General features: G+C 45.3%; 1 protein-coding gene across 1 annotated transcript in view; it reads left to right on the top strand.

The window, feature by feature from the left end:
- The window catches only part of SKI (SKI proto-oncogene), a 101,940-nt gene extending 81,715 nt beyond the window's left edge, over positions 1-20,225 (top strand). The window contains exons 3-8 of the mRNA XM_015648210.3: positions 8,690-8,815; positions 9,299-9,414; positions 10,884-11,146; positions 11,522-11,823; positions 13,826-14,056; positions 16,067-20,225. Of these exons, the coding sequence (XP_015503696.1) occupies positions 8,690-8,815; positions 9,299-9,414; positions 10,884-11,146; positions 11,522-11,823; positions 13,826-14,056; positions 16,067-16,255 (1,227 nt within the window). The 3' untranslated portion in view covers positions 16,256-20,225. The remainder of the gene's footprint in view (positions 1-8,689; positions 8,816-9,298; positions 9,415-10,883; positions 11,147-11,521; positions 11,824-13,825; positions 14,057-16,066) is intronic.
- Positions 20,226-21,178: the final 953 nt, after the last annotated feature.

Raw genomic sequence — 21,178 nt, 5'->3', positions numbered from 1 at the left:
TCTCAACTACTTGAAATTCAATGAAAAATAAATGTAGGGCAGTGCTGCATTTCTGCAGCTGAGTATCCCAACTGTTTTGTTCAGTTTTTATTCTGGATGACCAAAAAGTGACCCTGCAGCCAGCCAGATGTGCTGCTAAAATGCATTTTCCTGGAGTGAGAGGGTGAGGATGCAGAGCAAGAGCCCTGTAAATAATGGGGGTGAGTGTGAGGCACAGTGCAGACAGTGGGGGCTGTGCTTGCTGTGCTCCACTGGTTCTTCAGCCTTTGAGGTAATTCCTGGGGATGTCCTCAGGCTCTTGTCCTTTCTTAGGCTGACAAAAAGCACTGTCCCTTGCCCTCAGGGCAATGTCACATGCTCACACACATGTGTCAGGCCAGGAGAGCCAGCCTGGCAGAAATACCAGATTGGGTGCTGGGAGGGTGTGTGGGGCAAGGGTTGACAGTGAATTCTTCAGCTGGATTGGTAGAATTGTTAAATCAAGGCTGGTTACTGACTTGGCTGTTGTCTGTGCTGTTTGCTATTCCTCCCAGAATTAAAAAGTTTGGGTGCTGGTGGCTCTTCATTTGATTCAGGAGCAGATTCTGTGCCCCAGGGAGCTCTGCAGAGGAACTGGGGACACCCAAATCAGGACACTCCAGAGCTTGGCAGCTCCATAGCCAGGTCGTGCAGAGGAGTTTGATGAAAGAGCATCAAAAGCCCATCAGTTTTATTAGTTTTAGAGCTCCCTCTCTCCTTTCTTGTCTTCCTTAAACTGTGCTGGAATTAGTGGAAGTCACAAGGGGAATACTCATCCTTTTATATAACTTTGGAGACTAAACTGAGGTTCTTGGCTGGCAGAGTGGACGTGTCTTCACAATCCAGGAACAGATGCCTGGGAGAGCTTTGAGCTGGAACTTGAGTGCAGTTACAGCTAGTGAGCCTTTCTCTGCATTGCAGAGAAAATTTTGTTTACAAAGATCTTTTTAATTACCAGAACTGTGACCCCACAAACTGGGCAAAGCAAGTCTGTCCACAGAGGAAATTCTGTTTTTCCTTGCTGAACCTGATGGCATCACTTCCCTCCCCTTGGTTCTTTCCTAGTGCCAGAAGTGCTCCCTGTTTTTCTGGGACACCTATCCCTGTGTGTGCTGCACAGATTCCTGCCCATGTTTCCCTCCCTTGGTCACTCTCCTTCCCCTGCTTCTGACAGGTCATTCCAGAGTTCCCAGGACCTGCTGCCAGTAAAAACAGCCAGAGGAAAAGGGGCCATTCCCTCTGCTCAGCCCCTCTGACCTGCTTTGTGCTGGGCTCCAGCACTGGCTCTGCTCAGCCAAGGGGAAGGGTGACTAGAGATGTTTTGTTTTTGTTCAGACCATAGGACAGGGAATTATTTTCAAGCTGTAACTTTTAGTTTCCACTGGAAGGGCAAAACAGACTCTTAGCCAGTGGAAAAGAAGCTTCCAGTTGCATCAGCCAAGAGGCAAAAAGCAAGCACATCATGTAACAAAGATCAGCTCTTTGCAGACTCTTCTTTACCAGAAACTGCTTAATTTGAGGGATTTAACCCTGAGGTTGAGGTAGCCACATTCACACATGGCTTTTCCTTTTTTTCTGGCTTATTTCAGTGTTCCCATCTGGGCAGAGGGTATCACCCCACAATGGGTTTGTGCTTTGCCCATGGCATAGGGATTTCTGAAGGAATCAAAATCACTCTGAATAGGAAATACTGATTTTGTGAGCAACTGCTAAAGGTTCATAGAATTTTAAGACCAAGAGAATGGCTATTAAGAAATCATTATTTGTAGAAGATTTGAAAAGTTGTATGGATTTATAGATCCATATCTGTATCAAACAGTAATTCCACGTGATGGATGTGTCAGGAGAACAGTAAATTAAAAGCATAATTGTAGAGATCAGGGATTAAACAGCCAGGTGAGCTGGCTGAGCATTTTTTATCAATGCAGGTTTCCAGGTAGAATCTTCATCATGTCCAAACTTCATGGAACTTGGGAAAAAGTTCACAAGTTCCAGTGAAGTCCCCAGTGGCCCAAAGAATCTCAGCAGCTTTACCAGTGTATGAGAAATAGAAAAGATTTGCCTTTTCTTCCTGCATTTTAGACTGAAGTTTGTGGCTCTGGGAGGTGCTTGCTGGGTTTGCTGTAGCACAGCCTGCTAGAAATGCCTTGTGTTTGCTCCCAAGGATAAGTGCAATCAGCAGATGTCATCTGGCCTAATTTTTGTGTTAAAGGAATAAAAGGAAAGAAATGTTGAGACAGGAGAGAAAACGAGTTTTTTTTCTTTCTTTTATGCTAGCCAAGAAGCTTTGAAAATGGATGATGACTTACGCTAGGGGCTATGTAGAGTGTTCTGGAAAATAATTTAAATTTGCCTTTACAAAATGAATTCATCAAAGGGTACTTGCAGGACTTTGCTTTAAACTGTGATGGTGTCTGAAATAAAACAGCCCAGTCCCTTTTCACTTCTGCTGTTGTGAATTTTGGATACGTTTCCATAGAAATTAAAGATTTTTGCACAGGTGTGAGGAAAACTCAGTTCAGTTTTTTTAGGTGAATTTCCTATGCTGCCACGTGAGCAAGCCATCTCCTCTTTACATCCATTTCTTCCTGACCAGCTGGCAAGGTTTGCATTGAAAAATCAGCCCTTTGCACAGCCAGGAGCCCCCTCTGAGGAGGAGACAAAGCCCTCGAGGCTCATCTGTGGGCAGTGAGAGCAGGGCAGTCCAGGAGGGATTTTTCCACAGCTCCTTCCCCACCGTGCCTGGCAGTTGTGGTTGGTGGAGATTCCTTCCAGGTTGCCCTTGGGGGACACATTGGCAGCCAGCATGTGCTGTGAGGGCAGGAGTAGAAAGCAAATACTTCCCATAATCACACGTCCCAAATTGACAGGGGAAAATGAGTCCTTGTGCTTCCAGCAGAGCAGCAAGAACGGGAAGATGGAAAGTCTGGATTCCTGCCCAATGAAACCAAAATTGAAAAAAAAAAAAAAAAAAAAACCACCAAAAAAAAAAAAAAAAAAACCAAAAAAAAAAACCCAAAAAAACCCCCCAAAAACCAACCCCACACACTCACACAAAAAACCCCAAATTCTACATACACTCCCTGGAATTGACAATGCAGTGTGGTAGGTTTTTTCCTCTTTTAAATATCTACAGTAGACAAGCAGTAAATCTTCTTAAAGCTCCATGGCACAGCTTTATTTTTAGCTTATTTTATTATGGAGACTGCCCTCCCCAGCTTTCAATCTGTACCTGAATATATTTATTCCTCTAATCCACGTGAAAGTGCAGTCCTTACAAAGACGTCTAATACCTTATTAATCACTCCTGGACCACGTCACAAAGAGGCTTTAGGAAGAAGTGTTCTGGCCATGGGCAACATGCTCCTGGAGGCTTAAAGGATGTGGATAAAGGGCCTTTTTCCCACTCCACTGGGCATTTTTAAATTTAACTTGAAATCTGAAAGAAATCTCAAGGCTGTCAGAGCCCTCTTCCTTCTCATGTGGTTCATCCTGTTCTTAGAGGGACTCAGACCTGTGATTCATGAAAGCAGCATATGGAAAATTCCAAGTTCAGTTCTCAGGTGTGGGAATTGTGGTCTCAGTAACCTCCAGAAGTAGATTTGAATCCTTGTCACTGGTCAAGGTACATTCCTTCTGAAATGTCACTTAATGCAACTGTGGAACTTCTTAATCCCTGTGCCAGCAGGAGCCTGAAAAATGTGTCCTGGGTGCTCCTGGAGGAGGAGTGGCCACTCAGGGCCAGGACTTCACTGGGTTTAAAATAAAACTGCAACCTTCTGTTCCAAGTAAAAGCAGGAAATAAATGTCATGGCACCCTTTCAAAATGGGTCAGTGGTGTTACCCATTTTCAGTCTGCTGCTCAGCTGGGTGTGACTGGTCTGTGGTCAGACAAGTGAACCAGGAAAGCTACCTAGAATAGATCCTGGAGGTTCTCTCTCTCTCTCTCAGTTCCACTTGTGTTTCTCAACATACCCTTCATTGAGCAGGAACAGGGCTCGGACACTGACTGCTCGACCTCGGATTTATGCAGATATTTTCTGGAATTCAGAGCACCATGAAATACAGAGATTGGCAGCTCCTCTGGGGACACAGGGTGCTCCCTGTTAGCTCTTGCTGCTCTGCTGTGGTTTTACGCTGTGGTGTCTGGCATGTCTGGGCCCCAGCAGAGCCTCACTGGGTTTCTCTGGGTTTGCATCAGCCCAGCCCTAGTGGTTGTTGCCCTGTTAAGAAAGTGGCTGAGTTTTTACACCCAGACGGGGAATGGATGGGACAGGAAGCTCCACCCGTTCTCAGGGTGTAGCTCCCCGGTGAGAATGAGCAGCAGCCTGAGCAGAATGAGAGGACACTGTAAATTTACAGCCCAGTTTTTATTTTCTCTCCTTCTCCCTGCTTTTCCAGCTGTGGGTTTTTCAGTGGAATTGTTTCTGATTTACACCTGCCTTTAAGATACAAAATGGAATTCTTTAGCCTCACAGTATCTTCCCAATTAATTTTCAAGAGGTTGGAATACAGATTTCTCTATGTTGGGATAACTCAGTACCTTTTGGACAATAAATCTTTACTTTCTAAAGATGCCACATGATGTGCCAGGATTCCTGCCGATCTGGAGCCCACATTTCCCATTCATCTTCTAATGGAGCAGATGAGTCCAAGGGATGGATTCCCCAGTGAAAGCAGCATAGAAGTGCAGTCACACCTGGCCTGGGAAGGGTGGCCAGCTCAGATAAACCTGTGCCACTGCCCTATTTTACCAGATCTCTGTCTTTAATGAGGTGTTCAGGTTTACTGCCCAACTCAGACCCGTTTTGGGGTGATTTTATCAGCAGAGGGTAGATAAGGATTTGGAGCATGAGCTGATTTTTGAAGGTACATTTGCAAGCTAAAAATTCCACAGGTATGGAGGCCTCTGAAGTGTTTTCCACTTGTTGATGTTTTCATTCTTAACAAGGCAGAAACAGCCCAGTTTTCAGTACCACATGTTGTGGGTTTGGGGCCAAGTAGCAAAGGATGAGGAGGGAGCAAATGGCTTTGCTCAGTCCAGGTCTGTGACACTGGGATACAGCAGGGGGGGAAAAAAGTGAATTATTTAGGAAATGTATTTTGGTAGATACTCGGGCACCAAGAATCATACCTGTGAGCACTCCCATTTCTTAAAATACATTAATTTTTTTCTGGGCTCATTTTCCATTGCATTTGTAGCAAAAAGTGTTGTTGAGGTGCCTGACTTGAAGCTACTGGTTCTGCTCCTGGTACCAAGCTCTGGGGAAGGTTTGTCTTCCTGAGAAGGAGAGGGTCAAAAATTATTTGCACTGGTTTGTTACTGTAATACTTAATTGAAGTAGAAAATTTGATCTGACATGTCAAATGTGGCCCTGGCTGGCCACAGGCCAAGCTGAGCTGACTAATTTTGGTTTGTCTTAAAATGGCTGGTCGAGTTCACAGCCCCAAATTTCTCTTTGGAATGTACCTCTGAAATCTTTTTTTTAGTGACCTATAAATCTTTCTGTATCTATTTTTCCCTAAAATTTGCTTCAGAAACCAACAGAACCAAAGCTTAAGTAAATGTTTCATGTTAGCATTTCTGGGCCCACTTTGTATCCTGAAGTTTCTTCCGTCTGTGGAGTAGAGAAAATGTTTATTAACAAGTGGCTGTGCCCATCACAAAGCCCATTTGACAACAGATTATTAGGTTGCTTCTGATGGAAATAAAAATTTATACAGGAATATAGGAATAAGGAAATACTTATTTCAGTCTTCTTGAGTTTTTGTTCAAGTGTTTCATAAATCATTTATGAAGATGGCAAAAAAAGATGGGATTTTCAGTATTTCTTTTGCAACTTGGTGTGTGTTTCATTATTTGGCACAGAGAAAAAAATGAAATCAAATCATCCCAATTTGAAGCAGTACTTTTTTTTTTTGAAGTTTGCTGGCTGCTGTGGCTGGGCTTGAAGTGTCGGAGTGGGGTATCTTGGTGCCTGGAATCTGTCCCAGGTGGGATGTAATGGCTGAGTCACATGGAGAGGAGATCTGGCACTCAGTGTCTGTTTTGTTCTACCTCTGGATCTCTTCCTGTAGTAGAAACTACTGGAATTGTTGCATTTTTACATTGTTAAAGTGAAACTTAAATCCAAGGTGGGTATTTCAAAGTATCTATCAAGAGGCAATTCCTGCCTCAACCAGCAGATGATCCATGTAGCCCAGGTGGGATAGGGATGGGGAAATTGGAGGAGTCATCACAGGAGGGCCCAAACTACTCTCACAGTGGCCCTTGAGTCCTCTGAAGTGCTGTTCTATGTCAGGTACCTCCGGGCTGTCAGGAGCAGCCAGGGGTGGGAGATGAGACTTCAGATTAGAAAAACCTGTGGGCTCTGTTCAACACCTCCTTCTCTGTCCCCTTTCCATCCCTTTAGGGGAGGACAGCCCTGTTTTCCCCCATGTACATATCTCCTTTTCTGCTTTTTTCCAGCTGCACCCCATGTTTGCAGATCAGCACAGGCTTCTGGACATGGAAGTGGAGCAGCATTTCCCAGGTTTTGTGCTCCTGGTCCTTGGGGTCAGCCTTGACTTGAAGGCAAAAGAAGGGGGACAGTGGAGAAAGCTGGAGATGATTCCTTTCAAAACGCAAACGAGATCATTCTGTGGAAACATCTCCCCCCAGCCTTTCTAGGATTGACCCCACTTCCCATTTCAGAGCTGGGTGTGCTCAGGGTCCCAGTCCTGCGCTGGCCCCATTCCTGGGCCCAGCCCATTCCCGCCCGGACAGAATGTTCAGGATGGATGGACAAACGTAGGGAGGGATGGGTTCCATGCTGAGTCTTGCCACCTGTTGCCTTTTTCCTTCCAATCCCCCCCTTCCTCCCCACCCTGCAGCCCGAGCTCCCCTCCCCACGCAGATGCCCCATCCCCAGTGGATAGGGCTGGGATCAGGAGTCACTTGCCAAATGCCTTTCTCATGCTGTCACTAATTCTGCACAGGCAGCATCTCCGAGAGCAAAACCAAATATTTTCCAGTGCATTCTCCTGTGTTTCCTACAGAAAGGCTCAGGGATGCCTTTTCCTAGTTGTGTCCGAGGGGAGGGCCTGTGCCATGGCTGGGCAGGAAGCAGCCCGGAGGAAGCCTGAAGCTGTGCCCAAAGAATCATCTGCAAATCCTGTGGAGCTGGAATTTGTCCTGGGTGTTGCACACACACACACACCCACCCCTCCCATGTCATCCTCCTTCATCTGCTATGGATGGAAAGCTGCCCTGAGCTCCACAGTGCCAGAGAATGTTGTTTTGAGCCCTCCAGGCTTGGCTTTGTGACGTTGCTGGGCACACTGGGCTGTCCGGGGCAGTGAGGGGGTGCTGCCAGATGGGCTGGCATGGGCTGGAGAGTCATCTGCCCTGCTCCCATGGGAGCAGCAGGCTCCGAATGGACAGGAGGATGTAATTTCCTCCTAATCGAGGTGCTAACAGGGTGCAGTTAGAGGGCTCTTGGGTAGAGAGTCCTGAGAAGGGCATTGGAGAGTTCTGCAGGTGCTTTTCAGGTGAACTTAAATCACTTGAATCACAGTGCTCAGGGTTCAGTATCACCTGGAGAAGCAGCCTATGAGTTCCCAACTGAAGTTGCCTTGAAGGGACTAATTTTTGGAACACAGGACATTGTCAAATGAGATCCTTTCTGTCACTAGAAAGGACATCTGGGCTGGAGCATTTCAGGCTCACAGGATATTGCCATCCCTGGGTTTTCCAGACACATCTGGATGAACACTTGTTTGCCCACAAAAATCACAGTGAAGTGAAAGGATGAAACGAATGCAAATATGAGCAATTATTAATTACTTTAGTGTGGTTCTGCCACCCTTCTGGGAGCCAGTCTGGGAGAGAATGCAGAAGGGTGGAGAGTTCACAATTGCAAAAAGACAGAAAAAAGAATAGAAATGGCGGTGGGATGTCTGTTTTGTTGTTTCTGGTCATGATGCAGCACAAGGTCCAGAACCTTCTCCCTCCCTGCTGTGAGAGGTGTTTGTACTGGCAGGGTTTTAAGCTGGTATTCCCAGTGCACCAGTTAAACCAGTAGTTACCAATTTTTTTGCAAGCCACGCTGCGATTACAGGAATTTTATTCCTTCACAGTGTTGAAGGAAAGGGATTTTGCTTGCCAAAGGGCTTTCTTATGGTTGAGGATGATTTATGGGCCAAGCTGAGCCACTTGTGGAAAAGCAGCTCTTGGCAGCACCCCCAGAATCCACTGCAGCTGTGGGGTAGTGAAGTCATCGGCATAACAACCACTGCAAACAGAATAACAAAGTCTGTTCTGTTCTCATTTAAAATAATCTTTCTAGTTCAGCAACCACATTAAACTTACCTTTCTGCATACAAAAATCATAAAAGGCCTATGGTTCTCTGCAGCTTGAAGTGAGTGTCTCCCTATGATCATTGCCCATCTCTCCTGCACTGTGCAGACTTGACCTGAGTGTCTCCCATCAAGGAGTGAAGTGTGTTATGTCACAGTCTGTGTCTGCCCTTTGTTTGCACTCCTTTGTTTGGCCTTACATTTGAAAAAGCAGAAAAACACCCAGAGTTTCTTCCTTTCAAATAATAAAATTTGCTTCTGCCTTATAACTTGTTTCTAAGCTGATTACAAAATGAGGAATTCTGACTTTGGTTTTTCCTGCCTTTGTTTCAGGTCTCTTCAGATCCTCCTGCTTCCAAAAAGCCCAAAATAGATGACTCTGCTTCCCAATCTCCAGCTTCTACTGAGAAGGAAAAACAGTCCAGTTGGTTACGGTCCTTATCCAGTTCATCTAATAAGGTGATTGTTAAGTATTTTGTAATCAAGAGAGATCAAATTGGCACAAAGCATCACACTATTGAAACCAGAGGAAAAAAATGAGGGAAAGAATATGCTCAGGCTTTCTAAATTAGTAACATTTCTATCCATTTTCCAGATCAGCATTAAGCTGCACAGTCCCCCCAGATTCCTTGTCACCCTCCAGTGCTCATTGACCTGGATTGTGACAGGGAAGTAAGGAATTTCCTTGTGCCTTTAAGGTACAGGATTCCTGCAAGGCTCAGGAGCTGTTTGTGATCCCTACAAACTACACAGAGCTTGTTGGCCAACAAAACCCATGAGTGCAATTCCCCTCTGCAGTGGACCTCTGAGCAAGGAGGTCATGGCCAGTGGGGAGCAGCTGTGGGGATAACTGAGGGTGCCCTGGGAAGCCCCAGTTCCCCTCTGTAGGGATCAATGGTTTCAAAGGTTGTTGGAATCACTCATTTCCTTCCTGGTCCCCAGAGCATCGGCTGTGTCCATCCCCGGCAGCGCCTCTCCGCCTTCCGGCCCTGGTCCCCCGCAGTGTCTGCCAGTGAGAAGGAGCTATCCAGCCACCTGCCTGCCCTGATTCGGGACAGGTAAGGACACAGGGGTGGGGACAGGGGGTTAGGGGTGGCAGGTGGCTCCAAGTTTGTCCCTGTGCTCAGTCAGAGCATTTGCAGCTGCGGAGGTTTAATTTGCAGAAAGGAAACACAAAAAAATCGTTGCTGGTTTGTGCATGAGAGAGGATTAATGGTGGCACCTGCCATAAAAGTGTCAGGTGGAAGCTGCTGTGAAGAGGTGGTTGGGGTGCAGTCATCGAAGTCACCTTGGGCTTTGCTGTTTAAAGAAGACAGAGTCCCGGTCCCGGGACAGTGGCCAGGGAGTTGCACCCATTTCCAGGCGTACCTGCAGCAGGTGCCCGTTCCCAGCACAGCTCCATCCTCTCCCATCCCCACAGTGCTGGGGAGTCTGAAGGACAGCAGAGATTTCCCCAAACCCTCCGTGTGCCCTGGCCCTGTGGGGTCCTGGCTCCAGAGCCTGTCAGACCCATCCAGACACCAAGGCCACACTGCTCCTAGAGAGGAGCAGCACTGAGCAAGTCACCCACAGCATGTGGGACCTTGCTGCTACACTGCGAACAGAAAGTATCAGGACAGTTGGACATCCCTGTGCCAGACTAGAGCTGTGCAGTCTGAAAAATCTCCAAGCCAGATTTCTGCCTGAGGGTGAGGATTTCTTTGGAAAGTTTGACTTAAGTGACCAGGTGTTTTTAGGGAATATTATAGTAAACATATTGTACTGCCCTTATGAACAAGTTTTTTAGAAGCTGTGGGGATTGATTTAAAAGAAAGGAAAATAGAAGTGAAAAAGCCTATGAGCATATCCTAATTTTTAAACTAGGTAAGGAGAGAAGTGGTATAAGTGCCCTAGGTATCCCTGTGAGAAACTTGGATGATTTCAGTATTAGATAAAACCCACGTTCAACAGCTCCAGGAGAAATTTTAACTGATATCTACATCATGTTGTAGATGCTGAATTGAAGTTGCAAAGTGTTTGCTCTGCGGTTTGCAAAATTACGTGTATTCAATGTTATGTTATTGCTCCCCTTTAACACCAAGGTTTAACCAAAGGTTTGTTGGTTGTTGCATCTGTGATTTTACACACAGACACTCAGGTGTGTGTCAGAATCACAGAGATACAAGAAGATGCTTTTCCACTCTGTGATTTTCATTAAGGAAGTGCTGTTTTAAGCTTTCAAAACATTTGTGGATAGACGCAGCTGTGCAGCTGGGTAAAACAACAGTGCCATGAAGAGCAGGAGGAAACAGCTTTAGGACTTTTAGGGTCTGTGAGATCTCATCTCCTTGGTGGTTGGGATTGGATCCCTGGGTTTAATGGGGGCAAAACACTAAACAGTACCCATGGGCAGGTTCTCAGCTGGTGTAAATCAGTGGGATTCACTGTCATTCTTGTAAATGTTTGCATTGTAAGACTGGATTGGGAAGATCTCCAAAGGCAGGAATGTGACTATTTTCTCCTTCCTTTTGCCTCCCCTCTGAACCAGCTTTTACTCCTACAAGAGCTTTGAGAGTGCCGTGGCCCCCAACGTGGCCCTGGCCCCTCCAGCCCAACAGAAGATCGTGAGCAACCCTCCCTGTGCCACCGTGGTGTCCCGGAGCAGTGAATCCCTGGGCTCTGCCCAGCCGAGAAAGAGGAAACATGGCACAGAGCACACGGCTGTCCCTGAGGCTGCGGCAGCTGCGGCCACCGCCCCTGAGGAGGACAAGGAGTCAGAAGCAGAGATTGAAGTAGAAACCAGGGAAGAATGTAAGTGACACTTGTGGCTGCCTTTTTTTCAGTTTATTTGGGCTGGATTTTTTTTGCAGGAGTTTCTGTGCAGTTTTTGTGGGGTTTCAATGGAATTCTGGAAGCCCAGTGCCTTGGTGACATGAGTTGCAGGGTCACATTTCAAACAAATTGCAAGTCACTCCCAGAAGTCAAGGTTGCATTTTCATCATATTTCAAGTATCAAAGTATAAAATGAGTAGGTTTTTAATTTCCTTTCCTTTTTAAAATTGATTAAGTTTCTCTGTATAAAAGGGACAGCACATTTTGACCTGTATAACATATATATGATTTGTATATAATTATTTCTTAATTTTTGACATTTTAGAATTAATTTTCAATGTTTCTGTTTTCCAGTCACCTCTTCCTTATCCTCGCTCTCCTCCCCATCCTTCACCTCCTCCAGCTCTGCCAAGGACATGAGCTCCCCTGGGATGCAGCCCCCAGCCCCTGTCAACAGCTCCTATGAGGTGACTGCACACCCTGACCCCCACAGCAGTGGGCTGGAGGCTGAGCTGGAGCACCTCAGGCAGGCCCTGGACAGTGGCCTGGACACAAAAGAAGCCAAAGAGAAGTTCCTGCATGAGGTGGTGAAGATGAGGGTGAAGCAGGAGGAGAAGCTGAACGCAGCCCTGCAGGCCAAGCGCAGCCTGCACCAGGTAAGGCTGCCCTGCCCTGCCCACACCCTGCCAGGTACAACCCAGCTGGGAGCTCTGAAAAAAGAATTGCCTCATTTTTCCCAAATAGCAACAGCCTTTGCTGGGGCTCTGTTTGTAAATCCAGCCAGGAAACCAAAGCACAGGAACCAGTCCTACATTTTTAAGCTTGCCACCTGTTTTTCCTTGGGTTATAAATCCATGGTTACCAAAATCAACATTTTTCATTACTGAAAAAATCTAGTCCAGCAGTGTTTATTTTGTTTTCATTTCACTGAATAGGAAACATTTCTGGAGGCTTTAGCGGGAGTTTCAAAGGCTCTCTGAGGGAGGGTGTCCCTGGGACCATGGCCACAGCTGAAGCAAGGGCTTTAACAGGCTTCACTGGGCCATACTGCTGAGCTGCAGTCAGGGATAAGCAGCTCCTTATTTCTGGAAATCCTGGATCCATCCATTGTATCAAAGGTCAAGTAGGCCTGCAGGTCAGGACTGAGCACAGTGATGGGTGAACTGGCTTTTATTTGAGCTGGGGTGAAAAGAGTGCAGAGAAATAGAAGAGGGAGAAAATGTAGAAGATTTGTGTGTCCTTTTTGAATATTTGGTGTGGAGCTGTTCCCAAGGTGAGGCTGGAATCCATAGGATGGAGTAAACGAGGGCATAGTTTGGTCGAATATGGGACACAAAACCACCACTGATACTCCTTTTTTTTTAGTTACCCTGAGGAAATTGCTTAATTCCTTTGTGTTCCAGTAAATATGTGTTTTATTTTATGTATTTAAAAGTAAACATTTATGTGTAATACCTAAATAGTGTGTACTTAAAGCAGGAATTACATGAAGCAATTGAGCATTAATCAAGCTCTGTGTGAGGGCAGGGGATTATGTCCAACTACCATTCTCCATTTGGGAAGGTGTAGGCTCCCAGTTCCACACACTGGAGAGGTGTGTGTGTATTTCTGGGGACTGTGTGTGTGTACTTCCAGAGGCTCTCTGTACTTCCAGGGGCTGTGTGTGTATTTCCAGAGCTAAAAAAGGCCTGACTGGGAAGTGAGATTGTCAGAAGAGTGAATTTCCCATGACCCTGCAGTGTTACTTCACAGCAACTGAGGCTGGAGGGTTTGACTCGGACAGGGAGGAAATGCTGCTTCTGTGGGAAAAAATAGATCTTTAATTTCTAATTTAACTATTTAGGAAATGTGAGCCATAACTCTGTGCTTGTTGTGAACATGTTTTTAACAACTTAGGAGTTTCTTCCTTTGGGGTCTTGAAGATTCCTTATCATTATCACTTCAATTAATGGTTCCCTCATGGATTTGAGATTCCAAGGCAGCAGCTCCCAGCCTGGACAGGAGAAGGGGTAGTTCCTAGAGCAAATTATAGTTTCTATTCAGCTTCAGGTTTTAACCTGGAGTTTTACAGCTCTTGTGACAGAGCAGTCCATGGGCTCATTGTCAGGAGTCTTGGGGCTTACCCAAGTCACCTACAGCACTCCAGAGCTAGAAAAGAAACATTTTGTGTCCTTTCCTTGAGTGAATTTTTGGGAAGGTGGGGGTGGGGCTTGATAAAACAGAGCTGATTTCTGATATCCTGTTGAGTTTTGCTGTACACAAAGGACACTCAGAACTGTACTTTCCACGTTGTGCATCTTCAGAGCCTTCAACTCCAGCCCAGGAACTGCAGTCGGGTGGTTTGGAACATGGAGCTGATGCTGGAGCTCTCTCCAACTGCAGTTCATCTTTATTCAGGCCCAGATGGTTGCAGCTATTCTGCTTGACAAAGCAAAATGGGGCTGCAGCGCTGAGCTTTTTGTTATCCTGGCCTTCAGGGTAGCTGGAGTGTAGGAACTCCACGGGATTTAAAGGGGAAGGGCTTGTGCAAAGTTCAGAGTGGGGTTTAGTTGTAGGCTGCCTTGGCCACAACTAGCAGGAGGTGGGAATGTGGTTTGGATGGCTCCCCTTGCATCTGTGCTTCTTTGCACTCACTCCTTACCTGCTTCTGTGTCCCAGGAGCTGGAGTTCCTGAGAGTGGCCAAGAAGGAGAAGCTGAGAGAAGCAACAGAGGCCAAGCGCAATCTGAGGAAAGAGATCGAGCGTCTGCGAGCCGAGAACGAGAAGAAGATGAAAGAGGCCAATGAGTCCCGAATCCGGCTGAAGAGGGAGCTGGAGCAGGCCCGGCAGATCCGTGTGTGTGACAAGGGCTGCGAGGCTGGCAGGCTCCGGGCCAAGTACTCAGCACAGGTGAGACCCATCAGGGGCTGGAGCAGCTCCTTGGCTCCCTTCCCCTGCCCAGCACCGCTCCCATCCCTGCTCCTGAGCTGGGAACCTGGCTGGGAGAGGCATCAACATAGAGCAGGGGCCAGCCAGGACTCCAAAAAATGGGGCCTGAATTTAAACTTATTCCAAGCACCTGCCACGAGGTGTGCAGGGCCTCCCATGTCAAAGGGAGCCGTCAAACATAGTCCTCAAAAGCTACTGGTTCCTATAATTTAATTTGTGTTACTTATATATACGTCCAATACTTTACACAATTTAACATAGCCCTGAAAAGCTCGTGGCAAAGGGAATTTCAGGGGTGCTGGAGCACCCTGTGAGACTCAGGTGCTTCTGGAGGTGGGAGCTACAGGTCCCTGATGTGGTGGCTTTAAGGGAGGAGGGGAAGAGCACTAGCAAAACTCACAGTCTCCAGAGCTCTGATAAGGGGAAGAGGAGTGGCTGCCTGCTCCTGCTGAGGCATGTCTGGCCAGGAGGAGGAAATGATGTGGGGCTTCCTCTCAGCATCACAGGATGTCTCACTGATAAGGGGTGTCCAGACTAAACAGAGCCACTCCAGGGCTGCTGTGCTGGGCGTTCCCTGCAGAGCCCTGGGAGCAGCAGCAGAGCAGGTGAACACGGGCTGGGCTGGGCTTGGGGGCTCAAGTGTGTCCTGGGGTTACTGTGTGACACTAGGCATTTTCAGTCTCCTAATGCATTCCCTCCTTGGGAAGGAAGAGATGAGGTTTCCTAAGCTTAAAGGCTAAAAATCACCTCAAAAAGAGCTCAAGGAGCCAATTATGCCTCTTTTCTGAGGCCAGGCCTGGCAGGTTGGCAGTGTCCCCTGCAGCAGCCCCCTGTTGCGATCACCCCTGAGTCCCCCAGAGCTCTCTTTGAGCAAAGGGTACGTGTCAGCTCCTGTTTCGTGGCTGGCACAGCTGGTAACAAAACTCCGGCAGAGTAACTCGTTCCCAGGACTGAATTTTATAAGATACCATTATAACTTAAGTTCTTGAGAAATTTTAAAATCAAGCTTTATACATCCTTGTAGCTACAGCTTGGGGTGCAAGAGGAAGTTGGTCAGATACTATTTTTGAGGAAACCACAGTTCTCTAGACAGGCTCAGTCTGACAGAAACAACATCAGGCCAGGGTGGGAGAAGACAAGAGTCAGGGTGGAAATGCTTCTGTGTAGGCTTAATGTATTAGATACTTAATACCTGTTGAGGAGCTGTGGTTTATGTCTTCCTTTTCTTGTCTTGATACTGAAATCCAAATATGTATGGGGAGGTTTACCTGCATTTTAGCCAAAGACATTGGAGGTTTCCTTTCCTTGTTAAATGGCAATCTTTGCTGACTGGTGACATTTCCTTTCTTGCTGGGTGTTGTTTCTCTGATATTTGCACCCTCCAGTCCTGGGGGCTTTCTCTGCCTTTTCTGTCTGCAAGTACCAAACAGGAGATCAGGGAGACTACGGGCAGCTGCAGGTCCTGCTGGGAGCAGAGTGGGAGCACTGAAGGGCTTTAATCAATCCATAGCTGGGGTAGGCCTGGCCAATCAGCAGCCAAGGATTTTTCTGGTCACTTCCATTAACAATCATTATAAAAGAGCTGAAAGTGAATCCTCTGTGCCAACAGCTGGGGTTTGCTTTGCTGAGCTGCCATCACTGCCTAAAGAAATAACAGCCATGCTTGAAGAAGTGACCAGAGTTCTGTGACACTAAGGAATTCTTGAACTGTGTCTTAACTCTTCTGGTCTTCACCTTCCACTCTGGAGCTGGAGTCACTGGGAATGTTTGAGTTTCAGAGCTAAGTGGGCACTGTACTGCAGTAGTGTATGGGGAAAAAGAAACAGGGAATTCCTTCCTTGCCTCAATCTTGATAATCTTATGCCTGGAGTGCACATTTTCTTGCTTCCCTGACCCTGTGCAAGGTCTGTGGGGAGGCACATGGTCTGCCCTACCCCATGTTCCACAACCCTGTGTGTCCTGTCCCTGCAGATCGAGGACCTACAGGTGAAGCTGCAGCATGCCGAGGCCGACCGGGAGCAGCTCCGTGCCGACCTCCTGCACGAGCGGGAGGCCCGGGAGCACCTGGAGAAGGTGGTCAAGGAACTTCAGGAGCAACTGTGGCCTAAAGCCAGCAGCCAGCCCAGCAGTGAGAGCACCTCGAGCCCCATGGAGAACTGATGCCTCATCCCCCAGCACAGGGAGGGAGAGAGTGGGACTGGGAGTGCGTGTGTGAGTAGCGGTGTCCTGGCACACACTTTAGGAATATGGATTCAAAGTAGCTGGAAGGCAAATGTTACTCTCTAGAACAGAAGCACTGAATTCCGCCTCCTTTTTTCCCAGTCCATATAGCACAACATCTTACTGTGCCTAGAAAACACAAAGTGTTTGTAAACAAAATACTTTTAAGTCCACAGCAAATTTTCTACTGGCAAACTCCAAGCAAAGCAGCGTGGTCCAGCTAAACCCAGAGTCCAAGGCGAGCACAGCAGTGGCTTTGTGTTCTCCTTCCTGTTGGAACATTTTGGAATTTAAAAACAAATCAACTTTTCTTATAAGCTATTTAAAATAATTCATTACACAGACTTGGTATTGAAAAAAATTAACAAGATTTTTATAATGAACCTTTAAAAGAAAAACAAAAAAAAGAAAAAGGAAAAAACAAACCTTTGATGCACAATTTTTAATGACTTTATAGGCTTTGGGATTCTTTGTGCAGAAGCCCCTCTGTGGTGATGATGCCATCCATGTCAGGAGCAGTTTTCCAGCCATCTCAGAAGCCATCACAGTTCTATCCCATCACGTAGGTGTAGGAGATGTTCAGAATGCTTTTCCAAGTTGATTTTTTTCCTTAGAATGAATTATGTCCATTTCCTGCCCTGGACACAGAAAGAATGGAAGTTGCAGGAGTGTGCAGGGGGTGAGGGGAGGAGAAGGGGTTGGATTGAGAGCCCCAGCCCAGCCCCACTTCTCCCCCTGTGTTCAGAGACTTCATCTAGGAGCACACGTCAGCCTTGGGAAAAGAAAGGAAGAAAGGAAGGAAATGGATGATCACTTGGTAGAGGAACAAGGCAGAGACATCTGTGTGTTGAAGTCATTCTGAAATCTTCAGCTTTCTGTTTCTGGAAAACTCATCTTGTTGCACCATCTTACCATGAATTCAGTATTTCCCTGCTTCCATTCTGAACTGTCAGTGAGGATTTCTGTGCCCAAGGAGAGTCCAACGTCGCAGTGTCAGATACTACAGAACAGAAAACCAACATTTTTGCTGCTGTGAATAAGCCTACATCTGTTTTTAAAAAACTTTTTTGTTTTTACAAAGAGAAATTACTTTAATTTTGGGATCCAAGCCACAGGCCCGGGATACAATGCAGCAAACCATCACTGCCTTGGGGGTGGTGCTGGGGTTTTATATATTTTTATTTTTTTTTAAACCTGCACTTTGTCAGAATCTTACTTTGCATTTTATTCCCTTTTTCTAAGATGTACATGTGAAACATTTGATATTCTGCCCTAACAGCTGTACAAACCATGAACCCAATCTGCCACCACTGACACCTCCCATCAGCATCTGTGTAAGCAAAGGAGGATCCTGCAGGTCCAGAATACCCAGAGCAGGAATTGTCCCTGTGCTGCTGGTTCAGTTAGAACCTGGTTTTATGACTGTGTATCTGACCTAAGCTAGGGAGCAGCAGACATGCTTCCGAAAGTGCTTAACAAATAAAGCTGGTGCTTTAATGATCAGGAGAAAAGTTAATTTTCACCCATAAACACTCACCTCTGACACACTCAAGTTAAAATGTGATCTGGGGCTGCAGATGTGCCTTCCAGCTCATTTTTCCTCTCAGCATCTTCTCTAGGCAATGCTGATGCTTTTTTACCTTAAAGAAAAAAAAAAAAAAAAAAAAAGAACCCCCTATGCATCATCATACCCAGAGTTATTTTAAAAGAAGAAACATATTTCCAGTAATCTTTATTTGCTTTTGGACATTAATGCAAACTATGTAAGCTTCAGAATTATTTCCCAGTAGACAGAAAGTGGCTTCCAATCCTAAAATTATGGTATTTACTTACAGTACATTAGAGAGATTTTTTTTTTTTTTAAACAAGAGCTATTTGCTTGAAACCATTATAGTAACCATTATAGTAACTGTGAGTATTAACAAAGAAGTTCATATATATGTTTTAGGTACAAAAAAGAAGAAATATGAAAGGAGTGGAATTACTGGGACAATGTAAAACTGTTGGGAGCAAGAAACAGTCACACCAAGTCAATGACCTGAACCTGTTTGTGGATACAGGGGTTGGCCCTTGTGTGTTTGGGATGCTGGAGACTGGCTCTAGGTCATCTCCTAGGCATCTCCTTCTAAAGTGCAATGCAAAAGGAATTTTGATCATGCTTGAGCAGGTTGTTTGTTGTTTTTTGTTTTTTTAATATGGGGTTTTATTTTCATTGTATGTTTTTTCTGCGATTATTAGTCATATGCATGGCTTAAACTCTGCCATATAGCCATTAATGGGCATTATTACTGTCTTATGTAAAGGGGTTCTTTTGTTATGCAGTATGCAGAAAACTGTTCTCAGCCTTATGATTTCCAGATCTGTATTATCTACTTATTTCTTCAAGGGAAACTAAACAACTGTAGCTGTAGCTGATCTTTTTTGTGCATTTCTAGTCTCTTGTGCTCTGCTTTACTGCTGTGTTGGGAACCACACAGAGGAACAGACCCTGCTCCTGCGGTGGCTCATGGAAGCCTGGCTTTGGAAATTTTTCTTGTTTGATCTATGATCGTTTCTGTCCCTTTATAACCCCCCAAAAATAGCAACTTGTCCAGCTCTTGTCTCCCAGGAAAAGCCACTCACCCGAGCATACCATGAGTTTTCTTTTTTGTGTCCAGGGAAATGCAGTCACTCACTGGGTATGAGGCTCCCATGCTCCTGAAGGAAGGAAATCTGCAGGATTTTCAAAGGAAAAAAGCAGAACAGTACAATAGTTAATCACCACCAAGCAGTCTCACCTGTGCTGCACAGGTAACGTGTCACAGGGGCAACACAGAATCTCCAAACCAGAATTACATCTGGGGCTTTGCTTTCTGCCCCACTCACAGTCACTCCAGGCAGGGCAATACTAGGATTTGGTCCTTGGGAGTGAAAGGCCATTTCTATCAGTGAAGGTTTAAAAGCATGAAGATAAATAAGGTGCAAGAAGAGCAGGAACAAACATTCTCCAGCAGCAGCCACTGCCCAGGAGGGGCTCGCAGGGCTGGGTTTGGCTTAAACTACTGGGCATTTCCTAACCATGTTTAACAATCAGATAAGTTGTTTCTGCAGTGTGTAATTTATTTCTAATTCAGAGTAATGAGAAGTGTCTCTGTCCCAGCTCCAGAGGCTGATTCTCTCTGGGGGAGCTCTGCAGAGCAGGCCCCCTGTGTGAAGGTGCTCGAGACCAGGGAGCTCTGGGGTCATTCCGGTGTCTGCAACACCTCAGTAAAGCTGTGTGAGCCTGGTCCCATGGAATTCCTTCCTTCCTGCAGCCCCCACTCCCTGCTGCATTCCAGGGAGAGGGGCTGTTCCTCCATCTCCCCTTCCTCTGTGCTTTAGTTTCCTTTAAGAAGTTCCAAGGGAGAAGAGGTGTTTCGTACAGGCTGTTGACTCTCCCTGTACCTACAAATATATTACTACTTGTATAATTCAGTTTAATTACTCCTTGTTTCTATTACTGAATGAAGACTTAACGAAGGGAAAAAAAAAAAACAACAGCAATAACATTCATATCTATGGAGCAGCTAACTCTATACATAATATTCTGCTTTTCAAACAGAACTAGCCAATGTAAAAAAATATTAAAAGTAAATTCAACATGTAAATACTTTTTTTTCATTTTACACTGTTGTATTATAAGTGTATATGGTGTTTACTTTTTCAAAACTCTTTCTTACCTGGTAGTTGTCTTGTTTTATGAGTTGTGTTTTTAACTGAGAAGAATCTTTGCTGTCTGTTAGAAAAAAACAAAACAAAATCTTTTTGCAGGTTTTCAATGTGGGTTATGACCTTTTCTTCTCAATAATTTACATTTTATTTGTCCTTATTTTCACTGTAAAGTATTTTATTACCAAAAGGTTGGTTTTTGTTCCATTCTGCCCTCTGAGCAGTCCATGTGTTTTAGAGAGAAGTTTTTTGTTGGCTTGGTTGTTGTTTTGGTTTTTTGGTTTTGTTTTGGTTTTTTTTAAAACTGAAAGAACTCACAGAAATGACATTTTTTCAATTAAAGAAAAATAAATCTTTACATTTATAATAGCCAATAGCATTTCAGCACATTTTTGTTATCCTGGTCTCTCCTATGCTGCTGCTAATGACAATATTATGACTTACTCTACTATTCTAGAACTATTTTTATGTAAGTAATGTATGCTTTCTTGTTTATAAATGCCTGATTTAAAAAAAAAATAAGAAAAAAGCTTGGCATATTTATCTATTTCGCTGTGTACCTTGATAGTCCTTTTCCACCCCCTTTTCCACATTCCCTCCCCCCTGATGCAGATAATATTGTAAAATAAAGGACTTTATGAGATTATGTATGAAAATAGCTATGCTTATATACCACAGTGACTGAATGTACAGTGTATAGACGCATTACCGAAAATAAAATTGTTTGTCCAGAAAAAAATAAAGAGCTCTGGGATGTTTTTGGAGTTCTCTGTGCTTTGCTGAGGTGCTGCTCCCCCCTTCAATTTACCCCAGCCATGATCCCACAGCACCTGGTTCCTGTTTTCCTGGAGAGCCCAGGAAAAGGACTCTCCCCAAGGCATCGTTTAATACAAAGCCTCTGCGGAAGGAGACTGGAATTTAATTGGGATCACTGCATTCCACTGCGTGGGGAAGTTCTAACACTCAAGTGAAATTTCTTTGGATTAGTGAGTATTGTAAGCATAGAAAAGTTTGTTCTAGGTCAAAGAAAAAGCACAAGAGGGGAAAAGGCAAAAAGCAGCAGATGGAAACTTATGTCAGAATAATTCTCTCATGGTTTTCTGAGAAGTGGCTGCAGAATTTCCACAGCTATGGGACATTTCTGAAAAAAATTTTCTTTGTGAAGCAGTGGAAAAG

Source organism: Parus major, chromosome 21 (assembly GCF_001522545.3).
Source record: "Parus major isolate Abel chromosome 21, Parus_major1.1, whole genome shotgun sequence".
In the NCBI taxonomy this organism is placed as follows: Eukaryota; Metazoa; Chordata; class Aves; order Passeriformes; family Paridae; genus Parus; species Parus major.
This window is presented reverse-complemented; position numbering and strand designations above follow the sequence as displayed.